This window comes from Balaenoptera borealis (assembly GCF_965194805.1).
Source record: "Balaenoptera borealis genome assembly, chromosome: 20".
Classification (NCBI taxonomy): Eukaryota; Metazoa; Chordata; class Mammalia; order Artiodactyla; family Balaenopteridae; genus Balaenoptera; species Balaenoptera borealis.
In genome coordinates, this window is record NC_138879.1 from 36,761,939 (window position 1) to 36,782,708 (window position 20,770).

General features: G+C 38.7%; 1 protein-coding gene and 1 long non-coding RNA gene across 4 annotated transcripts in view; one reads left to right on the plus strand and one right to left on the minus strand.

Annotated features, from left to right (window-relative positions):
* YPEL2 (yippee like 2) overlaps window positions 1–10,749 on the plus strand; it is a 188,773-nt gene extending 178,024 nt beyond the window's left edge. For all 3 annotated transcript variants that reach the window (XM_082372105.1, XM_082372104.1, XM_082372106.1), the window contains one exon: window positions 9,793–10,749. In XM_082372105.1, coding sequence (XP_082228231.1) covers window positions 9,793–10,065 — 273 coding nt within the window. In that variant the 3' untranslated portion in view covers window positions 10,066–10,749. The remainder of the gene's footprint in view (window positions 1–9,792) is intronic.
* Window positions 9,430–20,702, minus strand: LOC309618427. Its single transcript, XR_014238467.1, has 2 exons — window positions 11,871–20,702; window positions 9,430–11,526 (listed from the first exon to the last, which is right to left on the minus strand). It is a non-coding gene; the product is annotated as an uncharacterized lncRNA (long non-coding RNA).
* Window positions 20,703–20,770: the final 68 nt, after the last annotated feature.

Genomic DNA, 20,770 nt, shown 5'->3' on the forward strand with positions numbered 1-20,770 from the left:
ATTTATTTATTTTTATATTTATTTTTGGCTGTGTTGGGTCTTCATTTCTGTGCGAGGGCTTCCTCTAGTTGCAGCAAGCGGGGGCCACTCTTCATCGCGGTGCGCGGGCCTCTTCACTATCACGGCCTCTCTTGTTGCGGAGCACAGGCTCCAGACGCGCAGGCTCAGTAGTTGTGGCTCACGGGCCTAGTTGCTCCGCGGCATGTGGGATCTTCCCAGACCAGGGATCGAACCCGTGTGTCCTGCATTAGCAGGCAGATTCTCAACCACTGCGCCACCAGGGAAGCCCTAAAATTCTAGAATTCTTTGCAATTTTTTTCTTTTTTAAAAATTTTTATTGGAGTATAGTTACTTTATTTCATTTTATTTTTATTGGGGTGTAGTTGTTTTACAATGTTGTGTTAGTTTCTACTGTACAGCGAAGTGGAGTTCCTTGTGCTATACAGCAGGCTCTTATTAGTTATCTATTTTATACATATTAGTGTATATATGTCAATCCCAATCTCCCAATTCATCCCACTGCAATTTTTTGGCCACATCACGCGGCATGCGGGATCTTCGTTCCTCAACCAGGGATCGAAACTGTGCTCCCTGTTGTGGAAGCACAGTCTTAACCACTGAACCACCAGGGAAGTTCCTGCAAATGTTATTTTTAATATTTGAGTAATATTTCATCATATGGAAACATAATCACTTATTTAATTATGTTCCTATTTTTGGTACCTAGATTGTATAAAATTTTATACTGTTATAAATAAAGATGAGGAACATCTTTTTATATTATTTTAAAAATGTATTTCTAATTATTTCCTTAAAATAACATCCCAGAAGTAAAACTGAAGGGATAAACAGATTTGAACATTTTTGGAACTTTGTATTTAAATTGGCAAATAGCTTTCCAGAAAGAATACTATTACCAGAAGAGTGTAAGAAACTCCCTCTTCATATCCTCAACAGCAAAAAATATTATAATTTAAAAATATTTGGGGGACTTCCCTGATGGCACAGTGGTTAAGAATCCACCTCTCAATGCAGGGGACATGGGTTTGATCTCTGGTCTGGACAAATCAGACCAGAAAACCACGCATCACAACTACTCGAGCCACAGCTACTGAGCTCATGCTCTGCAACTACTGAAGCCCACGCACCTAGAGCCTGTGCTCCGCAACAAGAGAAGCCACGGCAATGAGAAGCCCGCGCACCGCAAGGAAGACACAACGCAGCCGAAAAATAAAATAAAATAAAATAAAATAAAACAAGAAGTTTTTGGCAATCAGAGCTGTTAAAAAAAATAATTTGGTAGTTGAATAAGTTAAAATGTTATCCATTTATCTTAATTTATGTTTCTTTGACTACTGGTAAAGGAAATTTTAAACAATATATATTTATTAGTCATTTTTATTTTTATTTTTTGGAATTGCCCCAGAATGCAAACTTCTCAGTATGGTTTTTAAGACCGTTGTGTCCTCCCACTCCGGCTTTATCTTCCACCACTTCGCTCCTTCTCACCCCCACCCAAATCTATTCTAAGCTCCAGCTATACTGAAATTTATTCAGTTCCTATAAGTTGTCATGCTTTCTCTTGCTTCTGGCCCTTTAAATATTCTGCATACAGTTTCTGGACATCTCTTCCTATATCTCTTTTTCTGGTTAGCTTCTATTTGTCCCTCAGCTCTCAACTTAAATATAACTTCCCTTGAAAGCCTTCCTTGAACCTCAAATTAGGTTGGGTGCCCCCACTAGAGGCCAACCCTGCCTCTTCTTTTTAAAATAAACTTATTATGTTGAAATAATTTTAAATTTATAGAAGAGCTTACAAGGATAGTAGAGTTCCCATATACCCTTCACCCAGCTTCCCCTAATAATAACATCTTACATAATAGTGTACGTTTGTCAAAACTAAAACATGAAAACAGATACGATACTATTAACTAAACTACAGACTAATTTTTCCACTAATGTTCTCTTTCTGTTCCAGGATCCAATTTAGGAGACTACACTGCATTTAGGGATCTTAGTTCCCCGACCAGGGATTGATCCTGGGCCCTCGGCAGTGAAAGCGTGGGGTTGTAACCACTGGATTGCCAGGGAAGTCCCTAGTCTGCTGTACTTCTTATGTTTTAGTACTTTATATTTTATTCCAATTGCATCCCCTTCTAGAATATAAGTTCTGTGAGAGCAGGGACTATGTATTTTTCACCACTGCATCCCCACATTCTTACAATATCCGTAGTAAGTAGGTGACATATATGACTGAGTATAAGGCAAGATTTTTCTTAAAGAATCTTCCAGAAAGAGGGCAAACCACCTTCCACTTAAGTTCTTAGAAAATCTCTTATATTGTGGTATATTTTCTCAATGATTTTACTCAAAACTATAAAATACCGTTCAAGGAACACACATCAGCCTGAAATGACCTCATTAAGTGCTGGATGCTTGTAGAGATATTCTGTTGGAATCAGTAAAAATGCAGGCAAAACCATTTAAAAACATTTGGTTATCCACATTTTGGGGGTTGCGACCTCAGAGTTGCAAGGGCTGGATGTCCTTATAAACAAGGCTTTTAAAAGGAGATGGAGAAAAAAAAAAAGGAGATGGAGACTGAAGGAGAAAGGCTTCTTATAAAGTTCACTTTAAAGAGCAATGCAGGACTTCCCTGGTGGCGCGGTGGTTAAGAATCCGCCTGCCAATGCAGGGGACACAGTTTCGAGCCCTGGTCCTGGAAGATCCCACATGCCGTGGAGCAATTAAGCCCGTGAGCCGCTGAGCCTGCGAGCCACAACTACAGAAGCCCGCGCACCTAGAGCCCGTGCTCCGCAACAAAGAGAAGCCACTGCAATGAGAAGCCCGGGCGCCGCAACCAAGAGTAGCCCCCGCTCCCCGCAACTGAAGAAAGCCTGTGCGCAGCAACGAAGACCCAACGCAGCCAGAAATAAAATTAATTAATTAATTAATTAAAAAAAAAAAAAGAATTGACCACCTAACCCGGTGAAGACCATTCAACTCTTCAATTCTGGGGTCAAATACCTGTCCAGGTTAAGTGAAATCTTATTTGGAGATCCTCATTCTTAGATGTCTTATCAATCAAGATAATCATCAATAATTGACATCTGCTGTCTCATTCTCTGAGAAGTCTTTCATCTCTACATAATTTCAACCTGATATTTACCACATGAGAATTCTCCTCTTGAGCTCTCTTGGCCAGGGTCCCTTTTCAGACTTTCCAAGTTCTTCCCCTGGTTAAGGGCACCCTACATAGAAATGAGGGCTCACTTTCCAGTATTTGTATCTGACATAGAGAAGGAACATAACTCTGTGCAGCATGTAACTTCGTGAAATCTTCTTGGAGAATAAAATTTTTCTTCTCTGAATCTCATTCATTTCTGTAGCTTGTATACCTCTTGTAAGCATGAGGAGTAGTCTACAGGCAGTTATATAGAAGGAACTGCCGGCTCTCTGTACTTCATGAAACCTGTTTGGGAAGTAAAGCTGAATTAACATAAATTGTATCTCCCAGGGGTACAATGCTCTGTACAATGTGTCCTGCCTATAATTTGCTTGGAGAAAGTTGTTATCAGAAGTTGTGTCTTGCTCAGAGAAGCCACAATGCTCTACATCTCCCAGGCTACTTCTTTACTCCCTGGCCACAGGCTTGACCCGGAGTTCTAATCCTAAAGAAATGTTCATTCCCTAAATACCCCAGTCACATCTTCTTTCTCTTTCTTCCTGAAGGTCATCATAGCTGTCTATTCAAAAGAGCACAGAGTTGTTTTTTTTTTTTTAATAGATTTATTTTATTTATTTATTTATTTTTGGCTGCGTTGGGTCTTCATTGCTGCATGTGGGCTTTCTCTAGTTGCGGCGAGCGGGGGCTACTCTTCACTGCGGTGCACGGGCTTCTCACTGTGGTGGCTTCTCCTGTTGCGGAGCGCAGGCTCTAGGCGTGCGGGCTTCAGTAGTTGTGGGTCTCGGGCTCTAGAGCACAGGCTCAGTAGTTGTGGCGCACAGGCTTAGTTGCTCCGTGGCATGTGGGATCTTCCCGGACCAGGCCTCGAACCCGTGTCCCCTGCATTGGCAGGCAGATTCTTAACCACTGCGCCACCAGGGAAGCCCCATAGCACAGTTTTAAAAAAACCCTCCCTACTGTGTTTTTTTTCCATAACAATTATTATCATCCAGCGTAATAAATGTTATTTGTTCCCAGGATTTATTGTATGTTTCCTCTCACTAAAATGCACGCTCCCGGACTTCCCTGGTGGTCCAGTGGTTAAGACTCTGAGCTTCCAAAGCAAGGGACGTGGGTTCGATCCCTGGGAACTAAGATCCCACATGCTGCAGGGTGCAGCCAAATAAATAAATAAATAAATAAAATGCATGCTCTCTAATGCAGGAATTTTTGTCTGTTTTATTTACTGTTGTAGTCCTAGTGCTTAGAAAAGTGCTTAACACATAGTAGGGGCATAATAAATATCTGTTGATAAAATTAGTGATGCCCAACCTATAGAACAAAGGATATATTCAAGATTAACTATATCGTGTATAGGGTTTAATGCAGTTTGTCATTTCAAATTGTGAAACAAAATTCTCAAAGTTACACACACACACACACACACACACACACACAAAACAACCCACTACTTTGGAAGAGAATGTACACATGTGGAAGAAATGAGGTGCGGAATTAGGGAATTTTGACTAGAAATACCACGGAGGAGTGAGCACTTGGGGACAGGCTAGATATAGCTATATATCACACATGCAGCTTGGGCTTGGTTGCTAGAAATAATTGCCCTGAATAATTTCTGGGAGTTTCTGGCATCCATGATCTTCTTGGCTTCACCTGTCCCTGGGGCTCGGCCACTTGGCTTGCTTCCTTGCCAGAGAGGTTTTTAGGAGATACTAGCAGAGTCAGGGTTTTATAACCATGGGAATGGGGCAAGGCAGCTTCCTGAGGGTGAGGAGTGGGGTGCAACAGCAGTTTCAGGAACCTGGTTCCACCTGACTGGACCCAGGCAGGCTCTAGTTTCCCCAGGGGTCTCTTGGAGAAGCAGGTAACTCAGAAATGCATGGGAGATTAATTGTTTGCCCGTTTTTCCTGTCCTTCAACAGATTGTTCTGAGGCCCATACGTCCTCTCCAGAGAGGTCCCAGTCAACCAAGCAACCAGTTGTGTCTCTTTGAGAAGCTATGGCCCTTTCCTCCTTACTCTTCCTTCCCTGGAATTGCACTCAACTCCCCTCTCCACCCGTACCCTATGCGCCATAAAAATGAACTCTCTAAGCTTTGTCTCAGGCTTTGTTTTCTAGAAAACCCAGGCTAGGCCATAAAGAAGAGGGAGTACTTGTCATAATTCAGTTTCAAAAAGATTACACTAAACCATAGACATGTCTTAGCGTTCAAGTCCTTCTGTGCTGCTTATGGCAAGGAAAGTATGTTTCAACTTCAAAATAGTTAAAATATTACTATTGTCGACTTTAAAAAAATGCGCAACGTGAGAGTGGCGAGCTAAGTTTTATTTGGGGCCAAATGAGGACTGCAGCCCGGGAGACAGCATTTCAGATAGCTCTGAGAAACGGCTCCAAAGAGGTAGCGGGGGAAGGTCAGTACATATGTGATTTTGGTGAAGGCGGAGTACATGCAATTGAGCACATATTTTTTTTGTACAGGGTTTCTGCCAGTCCCAAGGAGCAGTGGTCACCATAAAGGATTTTAGTGCTTTTCTAGATATGAGGAGATATAAGAATTGGGCTCATAAAATTAGCTCCTGAAAATATCTATCTGAAGACCTGTTCTGCCAGTTTTTCCCAGAGCACAGAGTGCCTCATTTCTGCTCTCCACCTGAACTTCTTTCAGGGGGTGTTGAAAGTCAGCAGCTGCAGCAGCATATGATTTAATCCTTGTAGAGGTAGAAGGCAAGTGCCAGTTTGTAGTTGACACTATCTAGCAAAAGTCAAATAACCGTAAAGTAAAAAATTGGTAGAATTTCAAATGAAGACTGAAAGACATGGAGATGAGTTATTGTAGTCAGAAAAACTTGTTTAAAATTTATTCATTCACTCAACAAAGAATATAAAGTACTAATCTAGGTGCTGGAGATACAGTAGCAAACAAGACATATGGACTCTTCTTCTCCAAGGAGCTTAAATACCACTGGAGGAGACAAATGATAGACAAATATTTAATATAATATTTGTCAGATGTAATGTCAGATGGTAATAAATGAAATGAGGAAAAATAAAGAGCAGGGGATGGATAGAGAATAATGAAATACTCTTTTAGGTATCATGGTCAGGGAAGGCCTCTCTGTGAAGAAAACCTAAGCAGAGACTTTCATGAAGTCAGAGAGGGATGCATGGGAAATTCCAAGGACTGGTACCCAGCTCTGCATGCTCATAAGCTATTTGTTAGATTAGCTTTGAACTGAGAACAAATAAACAGAGTAAGGGAAGGAGAAGTTTCTGCCTTTCCTTTTTATCTCAAAATCATCTAAGCCTGAACCTCTTCTAAATTCCTCTTGGTGGCTAGTTGTTTTTTTTTAATTAATCAACGTATTAGAAGTCGAAGATACTTCACTGCAAGATTGTTTCTAATCTTTTCTAGCTCCGTTTTCTCTATTTATTTATGCATCTCATACCCATGTAAAATAATATACACTTTGAAAGCAAAGTCTATATATTTCCGGCATTATATTTCCTGAAATACCTTGTATGGTGCCTATCACAGAGTTAGCAAATACTTATTTGTCGAATTAAAATTTTTATTTTTATTACCGTAAGTACTACTGGGGACAAAATCATCTGACTTCTTAAAATTCCTAAATCACAAATAAATGTTTAGTTTAGCCTCTTTGAAACTATATTTATGCATGCACTGATTTAAAAAAATAAAATATGTGGTCTTGGACCAGTTTACCTAACCTCTCTAAGCCTCAGTGTACTGTAGGGCAAATACAAATAATAATTCTTATTTCACAGAACTTGTTGGTGCAAGAATTAAAAAAGGAACATAAATCATCTAGGATAGGACCAGACACATGGTAGTGTTTAATAAGTTTTTGGTAACCAAGGTATAAGGAATTTTCAAGGTTAATCTAGACCAGGTTATTTGATCATGTAAAGAATGTGCTAGTTTTTTGTTAACAGCATTTGTTATTAGTTATTTCCCATAATGAAACCATGATATTCTCACAAGATTCTTTCTTTAATCACCTTTATTGAGGTATAATTTCTATGCAATAAAATTAATCAATTTTCAGCATATAGTCTTTGAAGAATGCATACAGTTGAGTAATCACCCCCACAAACAATATGTAGAATATTAACATCACTGTCAAAGGTTCCCTTACACCGCCTTTGCAGGAAGTTCCATCCTTCTACCTCCAGACCTGGCAACAACTGATTTGTTTTCGGCAAAAGATACTTTTCATTTTTTAAGCAAATAATTATGAAGTCTTTCTATTTGGAAGTCCTTTAGCTAGATACTTTATAGAATACAAAGATAAGTAAGACAGTGTGTGTCCTTAAATAGCTTAAAATCTAGTCTAGTTTTATGTAATTTTGAGATTACTTGTCTACAAATAATGTGGGACTGAATTTCAATATGTATATTATTATGCCTACTAAAAAGGAATAGGAAGAACAAATATTGCAAATGATTCCCTTACTTTTTAGAACACTGAATGAGAAGAGGTACCTTCACGAATGCCACTAATAATGATTTCTTTAAAAAGGCACAAATTTGTGATTGCATGATGATCCAGATAATTATTAAAAAGTAAACTGTTTTTAAAATTAAGTAACAAATGGACTTCCCTGGTGGTACAGTGGTTAAGAATCCTCCTGCCAATGCAGGGGACACATGTTCGAGCCCTGGTCCGGGAAGATCTCACAGGCTGCAGAGCAACTAAGCCCGTGTGCCACAACTATTGAGCCTGCGCTCTAGAGCTTGCGAGCCACAACTACTGAGCCCGCGTGCCACAACTGCTGAAGTCCGCACGCCTAGAGCCTGTGCTCTGCAACAAGAGAAGCCCCTGCAGTGAGAATCCCGTGCACCACGACGCAGAGTAGCCCCTGCTCACGGCAACTAGAGAAAGCCCTGTGCAGGGCAACGAAGACCCAACGCAGCCAAAAATAAATAAATAAATAAATTTATTTTTAAAAATAAAATAAAATAAAATTAAGTAACAAACATATCAGAAAAAAGTGCAGAAATCATAAGTGCGCAGCTTGATCTTTCCAGGTTATTTAATGTCAACCTAGACCAACTCTCTGACCAATACAGTAAAAAGGCAACATCCTAAAGCCTTTTGGTTTAGGTAGAATAATTACATCGTTGAAAATAAGAAAGAGATAAGAGAATAATGTTCTGCAAAGGCTCACAAAGAATTGTGGGATGGCACAATGAATGGAGAAAATGGATGGCACATTAAAATTCATGAGGAAATGCCAGTTAAATTCCATGAGTAACAAAGCGATTATTGTGCAGGATCGGGCTTTTCTTTCATCACTACAGAAAGACACAAAATCATTATTGTGATCTGCCACGTGGTTTTCCTTTGTTATTAGTTGCTGGGACTGCCCTATTAAATGTTTCGTGTTACCCAGGGGAACGGTCACAGTGGTGAGGAACGGTGGTCGCAGTGCACGTGGCTTTCTGTGGTTCTAATTGTAAGTGCAATTAGACCAGAGGAAAGGAACAAATTAAAAAGAAGGGCAGAATGGCTGGGTGGGCATTTTCTTGTGATTACAAAGAACCGAGTCTATCCTTAACCTTACTGCCCCTTGCTTCCCGCTTTACACCTGCCAATTCCAGAATGGGCGAAGCTGGTATTTGCATTTGGAGCCTCCTTGGCCAATACAATGGGGACTACAGGTAATTTCAAAAGTGGTAATACATGCAAATTGAGGAGAGGTATTAACATCAGGAGAAAAAACAATCTGGAAAAAGAATCCTTTAAAGATGTGTGTAGAGGGGTCAAAATTTTATCCACAGTATAATTTCAATATGCACAGAAAACGCTGTTCTTTATTTTCTTTGATGGACCTAATTTTCCTTGCAAACTTCCATACTGGGAGGCAAAACCCCCCCAAACTTTAAGCTTGTCAATTCAAAGTAACTTTTTTTTCCAGTTTAAATAATAGTCACTTTTGAATAATACGTTTTCTTTTGGGTAGGTGCAAAAATCTTTCACATTTCTTTCCCCTTACCCTTGCTTCTCTTCAAAATAGTGTCTAGATGTATAGAAGGATTTGTGACCTAGTGGTGGCAAGGAGAGGAGAGGCCTCAGATCTCTGTGCGGTCTCAGGATACAAGTTTGTCCCTGTCGCAGAACAGCATCTCTGTTGACTGGTGGCCACTGAAGGCCCCTTTGAGATGTAGCGGGTCTCACCTGGCCTTTGGGCAGTGTGCTGGTATCATCACTGGGTCTGTGTTTTAGGCCATTTGCTCTATACACTGCATGCAGCCTCTTAGTTGCACTAGACTCCTCCTCATTTCTGTGCTCTCTCACCAGGATCCCCTGCAAGTCACACAGGAGCCAGGACCACTGCTTCAAGCTGATCCATCCACCGACTTCTGTCACTGCTGTACAATCACAGTATTGGCTTTAGCACTGAGTCAAATAGAAGCAGGGCATGAGCCCTTTTATTGTCAGCTTTCTCCTCACTCTGTCTAACATATGCTCCTTCTCTAGAAGGTTGCCCTGGAGAAGGGCACTCAAGACACAGGGGACTAACTCCTCTTTCCCCTTTCAGGGCCACCATTCACCTTCCACTCCCTCTCTCTCTCTGAACAGGCTTTCTCTACATCCTCCTGCTTCGCTAGAAGGAGGTGGGCACTGGATGGCTCCATCTTGATGGCAGACAGGAGTGATCCTACTAGGGTAAGTTGTCTTCCCCTGCAAGACAATTGGGAACTGGGGGTTTACAAAATATTTATTTTTCCCAAATATTGTTCCAATTTCTTTTTGAAGAACCATGGCAAATGCTCCTTAATTATATATGCCACAGTGTTCAAAAATTATGACCACCTAGGAGAGACAAAAGAAATTTGTGATTTCATATTTTAGGCTGCTCATTATTTAACACTTTTATGAAAACAGAATTTCAAAAGGACTTCCAAAAAATTTCTATTTGAACCTTGGGATAGGTTACTTTAAAGAAGAGTGCATTCCAGTTCTTATTTGGAGGACTTTAATCCCATTTCTTTTTTGTTTGGCCCTTTCCTCTCTTCTCTGTCTTCTCCAGCATCAAAGGTTCATCTAACTCTCCCAATGACAAAAGACCCACAATTGCCTTGAACCTATGGATGGTCAGAAAAACAAAAACATGGAAGCACCAAAGTTCCCGTAGGAAGTGTGTACCTTTTACGTGCCTCTATTTCTTTCCTTCCTTTGAAAACTACTGAACCTTTGTGAGGAGAGTGTTTTGGATGCATCATAATATGAACAGAAATACAGTCTTGGGGGGCTTCCCTGGTAGCACAGTGGTTGACAATCTGCCTGTCAATGCAGGGGACACGGGTTCGAGCCCTGGTCTGGGAAGATCCCCCATGCCGCGGAGCAACTAGGCCCGTGAGCCACAACTACTGAGCCTGCGCATCTGGAGCTTGTGCTCCGCAACAAGAGAGGCCACGACAGTGAGAGGCCCGCGCACCGCGATGAAGAGTAGCCCCTGCTCGCCGCAACTAGAGAAAGCCCACGCACAGAAACGAAGACCCAACACAGCCAAAAATAAATAAATAAATTAATTAATTAATTAATTTAAAAAAAGAAGAAATACAGTCTTGGATCTCAAGGATCTTCTACCTTCAACTTCTCTGCAGTAGAGGGTCAAAGAGATAACCAGGAAGACATGTGACATGGTATATTGTCTCTCCTATAAGCTATGTTCACAACTGATGTGGAAAAGACAACTTTGCTGTCTCCTTCAATGTCCTCATAACCAGTAAGATGTTTATAAATATTTAATTATTGATTTGCACAAATAGGCTTATTTATTGAGATATTTCTGAAATGTTTTGAGAGTTTTTAATGTAGAGTTAATATGTCAGATATATTGAAAAGTATAGAAAATAACATGATAAACATTTCTGTACTGAACAGCAAATCTTTGTTTCGTTTTGTTTTTCGGCTGCGCTAAGCAGCATGTGAGATCTTAGTTCCCCCACCAGGGATCGAAATCGTACCCCTTGCAGTGGAAGAGCAGAGTCCTAACCACTGCACCGCCAGGGAAGTCTCTTAACAGCAAATCTTAACATGTTGCCATATTTGTCTCAGATTCTTTTAAAAGAAATAAAAATTAAAAATACAGTTGAAGCAACCATCCCATCATCTCGTTCCCTTTCCTACTTACCACAGGCAACCAGTGTCCAGAAGTTAGTATGTATCCCATTTTTAAAATAATTTTACTACATAGATATGTGTCCATAAGCAATATTATTATTTTTTGTGTTTAAAATTTTATTTAAATGTTATCATGCTGTAAGTACACTTTTGCAACTTTACAAATATAGTAGAGTTTTTTTTTTTCTTTTAAACCTATCTGCACTGTCCCACACCTTCATTTATTTATTTATTTATTTATTTATTTATGGCTGTGCTGGGTCTTCGTTTCTGTGCGAGGGCTTTCTCTAGTTGTGGCAAGTGGGGGCCATTCTTCATCGCGGTGCGCGGGCCTCTCACTATCGCGGCCTCTCTTGTTGCGGAGCACAGGCTCCGGACGCGCAGGCTCAGTAATTGTGGCTCACGGGCCTAGTTGCTCCGCGGCACGGGGGATCTTCCCAGACCAGGGCTCGAACCCGTGTGCCCTGCATTGGCAGGAGGATTCTTAACCACTGTGCCACCAGGGAAGCCCTAGTAGAGTTTATTTCTACTTTCTTATTTTGTGTTTTCTATTTATCATGCTTTTATTTTACTTCCTTTTCTATACTTTCCTGCCTTCTATTAAGTTACTGAGTTGTCTTTTTCCCCACTACTACTGGCTTGAACATTACACCTTAAAAAATATTAACCTTTATTTATTATGGGAATAAAAAGGATTTTCTCTGGTAAACAGGTGGGGTTTCAGATTTATTTACATAAACATTTATGTGATACAGAAAAAGTATCGGAAAACAAACTGGTATTTTCTTATAGGCTTACACATTTTGAAATCTATCTTTTCTTCACTGTAATTATATATAAGCTTTAAACTTTTTTTTGTTTTATTTATTTTTCCTTGGATTCTCTTTTGGAGAGAAGTTCATGGTTGTCAAGTATATTTTTTCATAGTAGTAAAACTAACAAGAACTTAACTTTGCTTATGTTTTACATTTATATAACAATATACACTTCTTTCTTTTTATTCATTCAGTGTTTACCCTTAAATTTATAACATGCACACTCAACCAAGCCTATCGTCAGCCTCTTTCGAATATACAATCTTAGAAGCTTCAACCCTCCCATCATCTTTTTATTTTTTAAATTTATTTATTTTATTTTTTATTTATTTATTTTTGGCTGCCTTGGGTCTTTGTTGCTGGGTGTGGGCTTTCTCTAGTTGCCGCGAGTGGCGGCTACTCTTTGTTGCAGAGCTCGGGGTTCTCATTGCAGTGGCTTCTCTTGTTGCGGAGCACGGGCTCTAGGCTTGCGGGCTTCAGTAGTTGTGGCATGCTGGCTCAGTAGTTGTGGCTTGTGGCTCTAGAGCACAGGCTCAGTAGCTGTGGAGTGTGGGCTTAGTTGCTCCACGGCATGTGGGATCTTCCTGGACCAGGGTTCGAACCAGTTTCCCCTGAATTGGCAGGCGGATTCTTAGCCACTGCACCCACCAGGGAAGCCCCATTCATGTTATTATAGTAATTTGGTTTCACCTTTTCAAATACCCTCTCAACTTAGAAATAAGTATCAATATTTCTTTTTAACACTCAATATTAATTTAGATTTACCAGTATTTTTTACTAACTATTATGTCCACAATTAGTACTTATAGCCAATGCTTTTTCCTGGCTTCATTGTCCTTCATCTTGAAGTATATACTTGAGCATATTTTAAGCAACAATTTATTACTATTAAACTATTTTAGTATTTGTCTGAAAATAACTTCAGTCTCACTTTCAAATGATACTTTGAGTATAGACTTCTTGATTATTTTTCCTTAACAACACCTGTCATTCTATTGTCTTTCCTCTATTTTTATTGATGAGAAATCTGCTGATAATGTATTATTTTTCCCTTGTAGGAAATGTTTTTTATCTTGTTACTTTTAAGATTTTCTCTCCTTCTGTTGTGTTCTATGTTTCACTTTGTTTAGGTATATACCATTTTTATTTTTTCCTGTTTGTGGCTCAGTGATTATCTACTCAAATATTGCTTCTTTCCTATTTTGTTTATTCTATCACTCTGGAACTCCTTTTCAATATATATTGGGTCTTCTCAATTCTAGTCTCCATATCTCTTAATTTCTTTTTCATATTTTCCATCTCTTCATAGTTATGTGCTGCATTCTGAGTGATTTCCTAAGCTCTGTCTTCTACTTTATGATTTTCTCTTGACTTATTTAAACTGTCCATGGACTTTTTAATTTCAATGAATATATTTTTAATTTTTTAATGTTTAATTTTATTATTTTTATAAACCTTCCTATTTGTTTTTGTAATGTTCTCTTGTTTCATTATTGATCTATTTTAAAAATCTTTTTAATAATTTAAAACATTTGTAAAGTTTTAATAAAAATAAAGTTAGTGACACATTCAATAAGGAGGCCACAAACAGTTGGCAGAAAGAGCAATGGCCTGAGATTTGGAAAGCTGTACCCTGGACTTTGCACTGCCTCTGTCTAGCTGTATGACCGTGGGCAAGTCACTGGAGATCTTAAGGTCCCGGTTTCCTCATCTCTAAAAGGGAGGCTGGCACTCTCTACAGTTTAAAAGTCCATAATTCTAGGTAGTGCAGAGATAGATAGTGTCATAGGAAAATACCTCAAAATTCTGACATTACTAAATGGAATGAAATGAGAGACAGAAAAACCGAGACACAAACTGCTCTTTTTATTTATTTATATATTTTTTCAGTTTTTTCCTTTTTTCATTTATTTAGATTTCACATATAAGGGATAGCATACAGTAATTGTCATTCTCTGTCTGACTTATCTCATTTAGCCTAATGTCTCAAGGTCCGTCCATGCTTTCAAACTTTTTTTAAATTCAAGTATAGTTGATTTACAATGTTGTGTTAATTACTGATGTACAGCAAAGTGACTCAGTTATAATATATATACATTCTTTTTCATATTCTTTTCCATTATGGTTTATCACAGGATACTGAATATAGTTCCCTGTGCTATACAGTAGGATCTTGTTGTTTATCCAAACTGCTCTTTTTAAATAAGGTGTAATAATTGGAAAGTAAAGTGAAAAAATTGAAAAACAAAAAGTTGAAAAAAACTCTCATACCGGACCTATCACAGATTTTAACTGTATAATTTAAAAGTGTAAGTCTCTACTTCTGCTACATTTTTCTCCTATGAAGAAATGATGCTTGAACAATTGGACATCTATATGAAAAAAAGAACCTTGACCCATACCTGTACATATACAAAAATCAACTCAAAATGGATTATAAACCTAACTATAAAAACTTTAGAAGAAAACACATGAGAAAATCTTTGTGACCTTGGATTAGGCAAAGATTTCTTAGGTACCACCAAAAGCACAGTCAAAAGAAAAAACACTGATAAATTGGACTTCATCAAAATTAAAAACTTCTCTTTGAAAGACACAATTAAGAAAGCTAAAAGGCAAGCCACAGACTAGGTCAAAATGTTTGCAAAGCACATATCTGATAAAAGGACTTGAATCCAGAATCCATAAGGAATTCTCAAAACTTAATAATAAAATAAGTAACCTCTCCCTCCCACACACAAGTGGGCAAAAGATTTGAACAGACATTTCACCAAAGAAATGCAGACTACAAATAAATACATAAAATATGTTTAAAATCATTGTCATAGGGATATGCAAATTAAAATGACAATGACATACCACTACTACCTATTATTAGAATGGGTAAAACAAACAAACAGACAAACAAACTGAAAATATCAAGTCCTAGCAAGAATGCAGAGCAACTGGAATTCTCACACATGGCTGGTAGAAGCACAAAATAGACCAGCCATTTCGGAAAAAGGGTTTGGCAGTTTCTTGTAAACATACATTTATAATTCGACCCAGCAATTCCACTCCTACGTATTTACTCAAGAGAAATGAAAACATATGGTCACTCAAAAAACTGTATGAATGTGTTTTGTTTTGTTTTGTTTTTTTTAAGATTGAACACTTTATTTTTATTTTGATTATGAAAGCTTGATGGTATTCACATTGCTTAATTTGTGTCATGCTTTATTTATTTATTTATTTACTTATGGCTGTGTTGGGTCTTCGTTTCTGTGCGAGGGCTTTCTCTAGTTGTGGCAAGAGGGGGCCACTCTTCATTGCGGTGCACGGGCCTTTCACCACCGCGGCCTCTCCCATTGCGGAGCACAGGCTCCAGACACGCAGGCTCAGTAATAGTGGCTCACAGGCTTAGTTGCTCCGCGGCATGTGGGATCTTCCCAGACCAGGGCTCGAACCCGCGTCCCCTGCATTGACAGGCAGACTCTCAACCACTGCACCACCAGGGAAGCCCTGTATGAATGTTTATAGTGATTTTGTGCATAATCACCAAAAACTGGAAACAACATAAATGTCCCTGAATTAATGAATTGATAAATTGTGGTACATCCATACAGCAGAATACTACTCAGCAATAAAAAGGATTACATTTTTAATACACACTACAACTGTATTTGACTACAGCTGAATCCCAAAGTAATTATGCTGAATGAAAGAAGCCAGATCAGAAAAGAGTACATACTGTATGATTCCATTCATTTTGGAAGAGGCAAAACTAAAGAGACAGAAAACCAATTAGTGGTTGCCAGGGCCTAGAGGTGAAAGAAGTGATTGACTACAGAGGAGCACAAGGGAATTTGTTAGAATAATGTAACTGTTTTATATCTTTATTATAGTGGTGGTTACATATCATATGCACTTGTCAAAATTCATAAAATGCATAAAACTATACACTAAAAATGATGCTTTTTACTACTTGGAAATTATGCCTCAATAAACCTTACCACAACCCCAAAGACTTATACACAGGCTCTATCACAGATTTTAATGGTCATACTTGAAAGTATAAGCTCCTTTCTTCCTCCTACGAGAAAATTGTATCATAAGTAAGAAATCAATAAGGACAATAAAAATTAAAAAATTTAAATGTAAAATACTTGCAATACAAAATCTATATGCTTTGAAATAAGTAATATTAAATATGTACGGTATTTACTTGTTAGTAATTTCAATCTTTTTGATTTTACAAGTTAAATGTCAATGAAGTTTTTTTTTTTTTTTTCCTAGAGAAATAGTACTGTTTCATTTTTCCTTCAAATAATGTTGATGCTGAAGTTTCTCAAATAAACCCAGCTTGCCACCTTCAGGCAAATGAAAGATTTACAGAGACCGTCACCAGCGACAGAACATCAATTTTGCAGATTTCTCAATCATCCATAATTAATAATATCTTGGTCACCCTATTAGCGTCTGTGAGATTTCCTCTATCCAGAATCTTTCCCTGGCATTTACTGAAATCTTTCCAACTTTCAAAGCTCAGTTCAAATGCCATTAACTCCAAAAAGTCTTTCCTCATCACTCTAGCTAGTTTTTCCTCCTTTAAATATTTAGCTCCTTGACTGCTTGCAGGTAGTGATAATCTCTTACACATATTTTTATGCCTCTTTATGGCTATTAAGAAGGGTGAATAATATGGTTGTGCATTCTAATATTTACTGAATGAACACATGAATGAATGAATGATTAGGAAGTTAGAGTACCCATTGAGCTTTTATTTGAAAGTTCCTATTTTACTGATAGAATAATGGGAATGCCACACATTCATGCACGATTATATGCATATGTGTAAAGAATCAATTTTCATTGATAATGACTAAAAGTGTCTCAATTTTTATTAACCTCTCAATTAAATAATATTACTGATGAATGATTAATGACTGCTTGGTAAGTGGCCTTGTGCTACTTACTCAAATTGTAATATCTGAACACCAAAAAAACAAAAACAAAAGAGAAGAAAGTAGGATGATGTTGTTTTTTACTTTTGAACTGAAACGTGGGTACTTCTCTAAGTTCTATGGTATGGCCATCTAAATATTTTCCACCAAATTGCTAACATCCTACACGCATGTCAATAGAATATGTAACTAGCATGGGGTCCACTACCTCACTCATAGGAAAATTCCCTATTGTTTCTGTCTAACTCTGGTTAGGGAGTGAGGTTCTTCATGCTTCCATTCCTTCCAGAACGTACAAGCTCCCCTCTCTCTTTCCAGGCTTACATGTATCTAGGACTGCTAAGTGACTAACTGGTCACAGTTTTGGTTTTTTATTTATTTTCAAAAGGAGGAATGGTCCACACTTCAGATGGCTTATCTTCTTGAATGCCTCCCACTAGAACTTTCTAACGAAAGATTCTCTTTCTCTTGCTTACTTTGAGGGCTCCTTATTCCTTCGATCAGTTCTTCCTTTCTCATTACATTCTCCCTTCTCTCTGCCCTCTCTAGGCTCAGTCTTATCTGTTTGAGAGAGGCAATAACCAGTTCTTCAAGCATGCACAGGAGGCTCTTGGCATTTAGGTTAGCAGTGTCCTTGGATCTTTGTTTCTGCTCTGGTGAGGGCTGGGACAGAAGAAAGGTCTTTAGTTTACAAGTAAGACAGAAATAAAGGAGGGAAATAGGGAGGAACAATCAGATTCATATTTTGGGATACAAATCTGTCACAAATGCAGATTCATTATACCTACTTTGACTAAAAGTTTGTTCTCTCTCTTCCAGTCCTGCATTCATTCTCAAAATGTGAACTTGCTTTTTCTCCCTCATCAGTACCTCTGTGTTTCAAGTCTCCTAAACACACCTTCTAATTATACCCCAATGATTCCATTGACCATGAATCATCACACATACACTGTAGCAGCAGCGTCTTTTTCTGGCTATTCTCTTCTCTCCTTTCATTTACCTTAGTTGATTCTAACCATACATCTCCAAATGCATTAAGTACCTTTTCAGTTTGCCCTCTATTTCTCTTCCCACCCACTTACAGTCTGGCTCCTATCTGCTTCTCTTTACCAGACAACTATCGTTTTGGTCAAATTCATGGATTAAAAAAAAAATCCATGAAATTTGACACTATTGCTCACTCCGTTGACTTCCTGTTATGATTAGCTTTCTACATGCTGCCATTTGTCTGGTGTTCTTGACTTTCTGTATTTCATTGTATGAATATCTTTGATAATTTTCCTTTCTGCCCCAGTTAAACTATATAACAGTGGTTCTATACTCTCCTTTCTTTCTTGAAGAGGATTTAAAATTCTACTCCATTTTTTAAAATCTAATACTGAGCCTCTTTCCTGTCTTCTGGATGCTCTGAAGTAGATTGCTTAGATTCAAGAACATTTTGAAAGACTGCTTATGAAGCAATAGCAGCAGGGTGCAAGTCATACTTTTCACACTTCTTTGAATATCATTTCCTTCAGGGTTTTTAAAAATAATTAATTAATTAATTAATTAATTTTTGGCTGCGTTGGGTCTTTGCTGCTGCACGCAGGCTTTCTCTAGTTTCAGTGAGCGGGGGCTACTTTTTGTTGCGGTGCACCGGCTTCTCATTGTGGTGGCCTCTCTTGTTGCGGAGCACGGGCTCTGGGCACACGGGCTCAGTTTCTCCGCGGCATGTGGGATCTTTCTGGACCAGGGCTCGAACCGGTGTCCCCTGCAATGGCAGGCAGATTCTTAACCACTGCGCCACCAGGGAAGTCCTCCTTCAGCTTTTTCTTGTGACCCAAAGATAACAGGAAATAGATTCAGTGTTGTTGAGAACACTGACTTTTCTTCTCAGATTAAACCCATGTATTTTCTATTTTCATTCTATATTTGTATCTTGTTTGCCATTGCAATTTGTAAACTCACTGAGCAGGAAATAGGTGTTGTTCTTTCAATATGGAATAGCTCTGAGCACATGGTTATTAATGGTGACATGTTTTAAAGTCCTTGGTTTTAAAATCAACAATGTTAAACAACATTTGAGTTTTTCACTTTTACTTTTCTTTATTCTTGGCTTGCAGGTTTTATTCTGGATACTCTCACTATGTGGTTCTCATACGAGAATGGAGTCATTCTATAATAGTTGATTTACAAACATTGGAAGAAAATATATTAGCCACCAAGATTTAGATAATTCCATCTCCCATTACAATATAGTGGTATTAGTGTGACTTTGAAATCTAGTCGTATTACCTCTGTTTTGAGGCAAATATGTGAGCTTTGATTCCCATATATGAAAATTAGTGATAAAAACCTATGGGATTTTGTGAAGAATAAGTGAAAAAATTTATATTACATGTTTGACTGCTAAGTGCTCAATAAATGGTAACTGTCATTGGTCTGAAATGATTCTGCTCATTTTCTTAAAAGTGACTACCATGCCCTGTACTCACCAATACCTTGCCTATACTACAAATATATTTTTGCTCTTTTTGTGGTTTTTCTGAGTTGTGATATTTTGAATTCTAACAGAATGCAGGATGTTGGGAGATTCCTTTAATGGATGAGAGAAATCTGGGATGTTCTCCTATTATCTCATTTATTCCTGTAGCTCCCAGGTTTGGAGATATAAAGTTGTTAGCAAGTTGCTCTCACTCACTTGCATTTTAGGAGATGTTAATCAGTCCCATTTAAAAGGAGTTGGTATACATATATTTTAAATAAGCACAGAAAAATCTTGGGGTCCAATGACATCTTTTGAAGCCTGGTTGGATAGGAGAATAGTGAACTTTAGTTAAAGTGACAACTTGAGCTGTCTTCTTTGGGAGTAACTGTTGGTTAATTCTAACAGCAGGAATGATTGAAAAGTCCAAGAAACAATCTTCTTGCATGGATTTTGTTACGATTGGCACTACTTACAAAATTGTAAGGTTCTATAACAGAAAGACCTGCTTCCCAAAGTACCTTTTCTGAAAATTCACCCCACCCCGATTGTTGTATATCTGTTTAATTTTTCAGTTCTTGTGGTTTCCAAGGAATCCACAACCATTAAAAGTGAGCTTAACTCCTCTGGAGATCAATCATTCATTCATCCATCAGAGAATTCAAAAAATATTGACGGTCCAGTTTGAATCACTTTGCTGTGCTCCATGTACCATGATTTTCTAAAGTTGCCGCCCTTGCGTCTAGTTGGGGTAAAGAGGAAGAAAATAAACATGGAAATAAATTAAAATGCAGGGTCCTATGAAGGAACTGGACAGCGTGGGGGACCTAAGTTTTGGACACTACGGAACTAGAAGTTCAGCTCTGCAACTCATGAGCTGTGTGCCTTGAACAGGTCATTTCAGGATGAGCAAGGTGAGAATGTCGTGGAACGCCGAACTCTAGGATGGTTCCAGCTCCTGGCAAAGGGTCACATCACGGTAGGTGTGTGAAGGTAGGATAGGCTTGCAGTAACCATTGAGAAAAAAAGGTGTCGCCTGGCCCTTTTGCGCACAAGAGGAGAACCAGGAGGGGTCCTTTCGGGACTTCTGGGCTGGCTTCGCCGGCGGAGCCGCAGCGCACGCCGGCGGTTGGCGGGAAACGCTCGAGGGTGGGCCCTCTGCTCGGGGCCGCATCGCGAGGGTTAGACAGCTCTCCGGACGCCTCGCG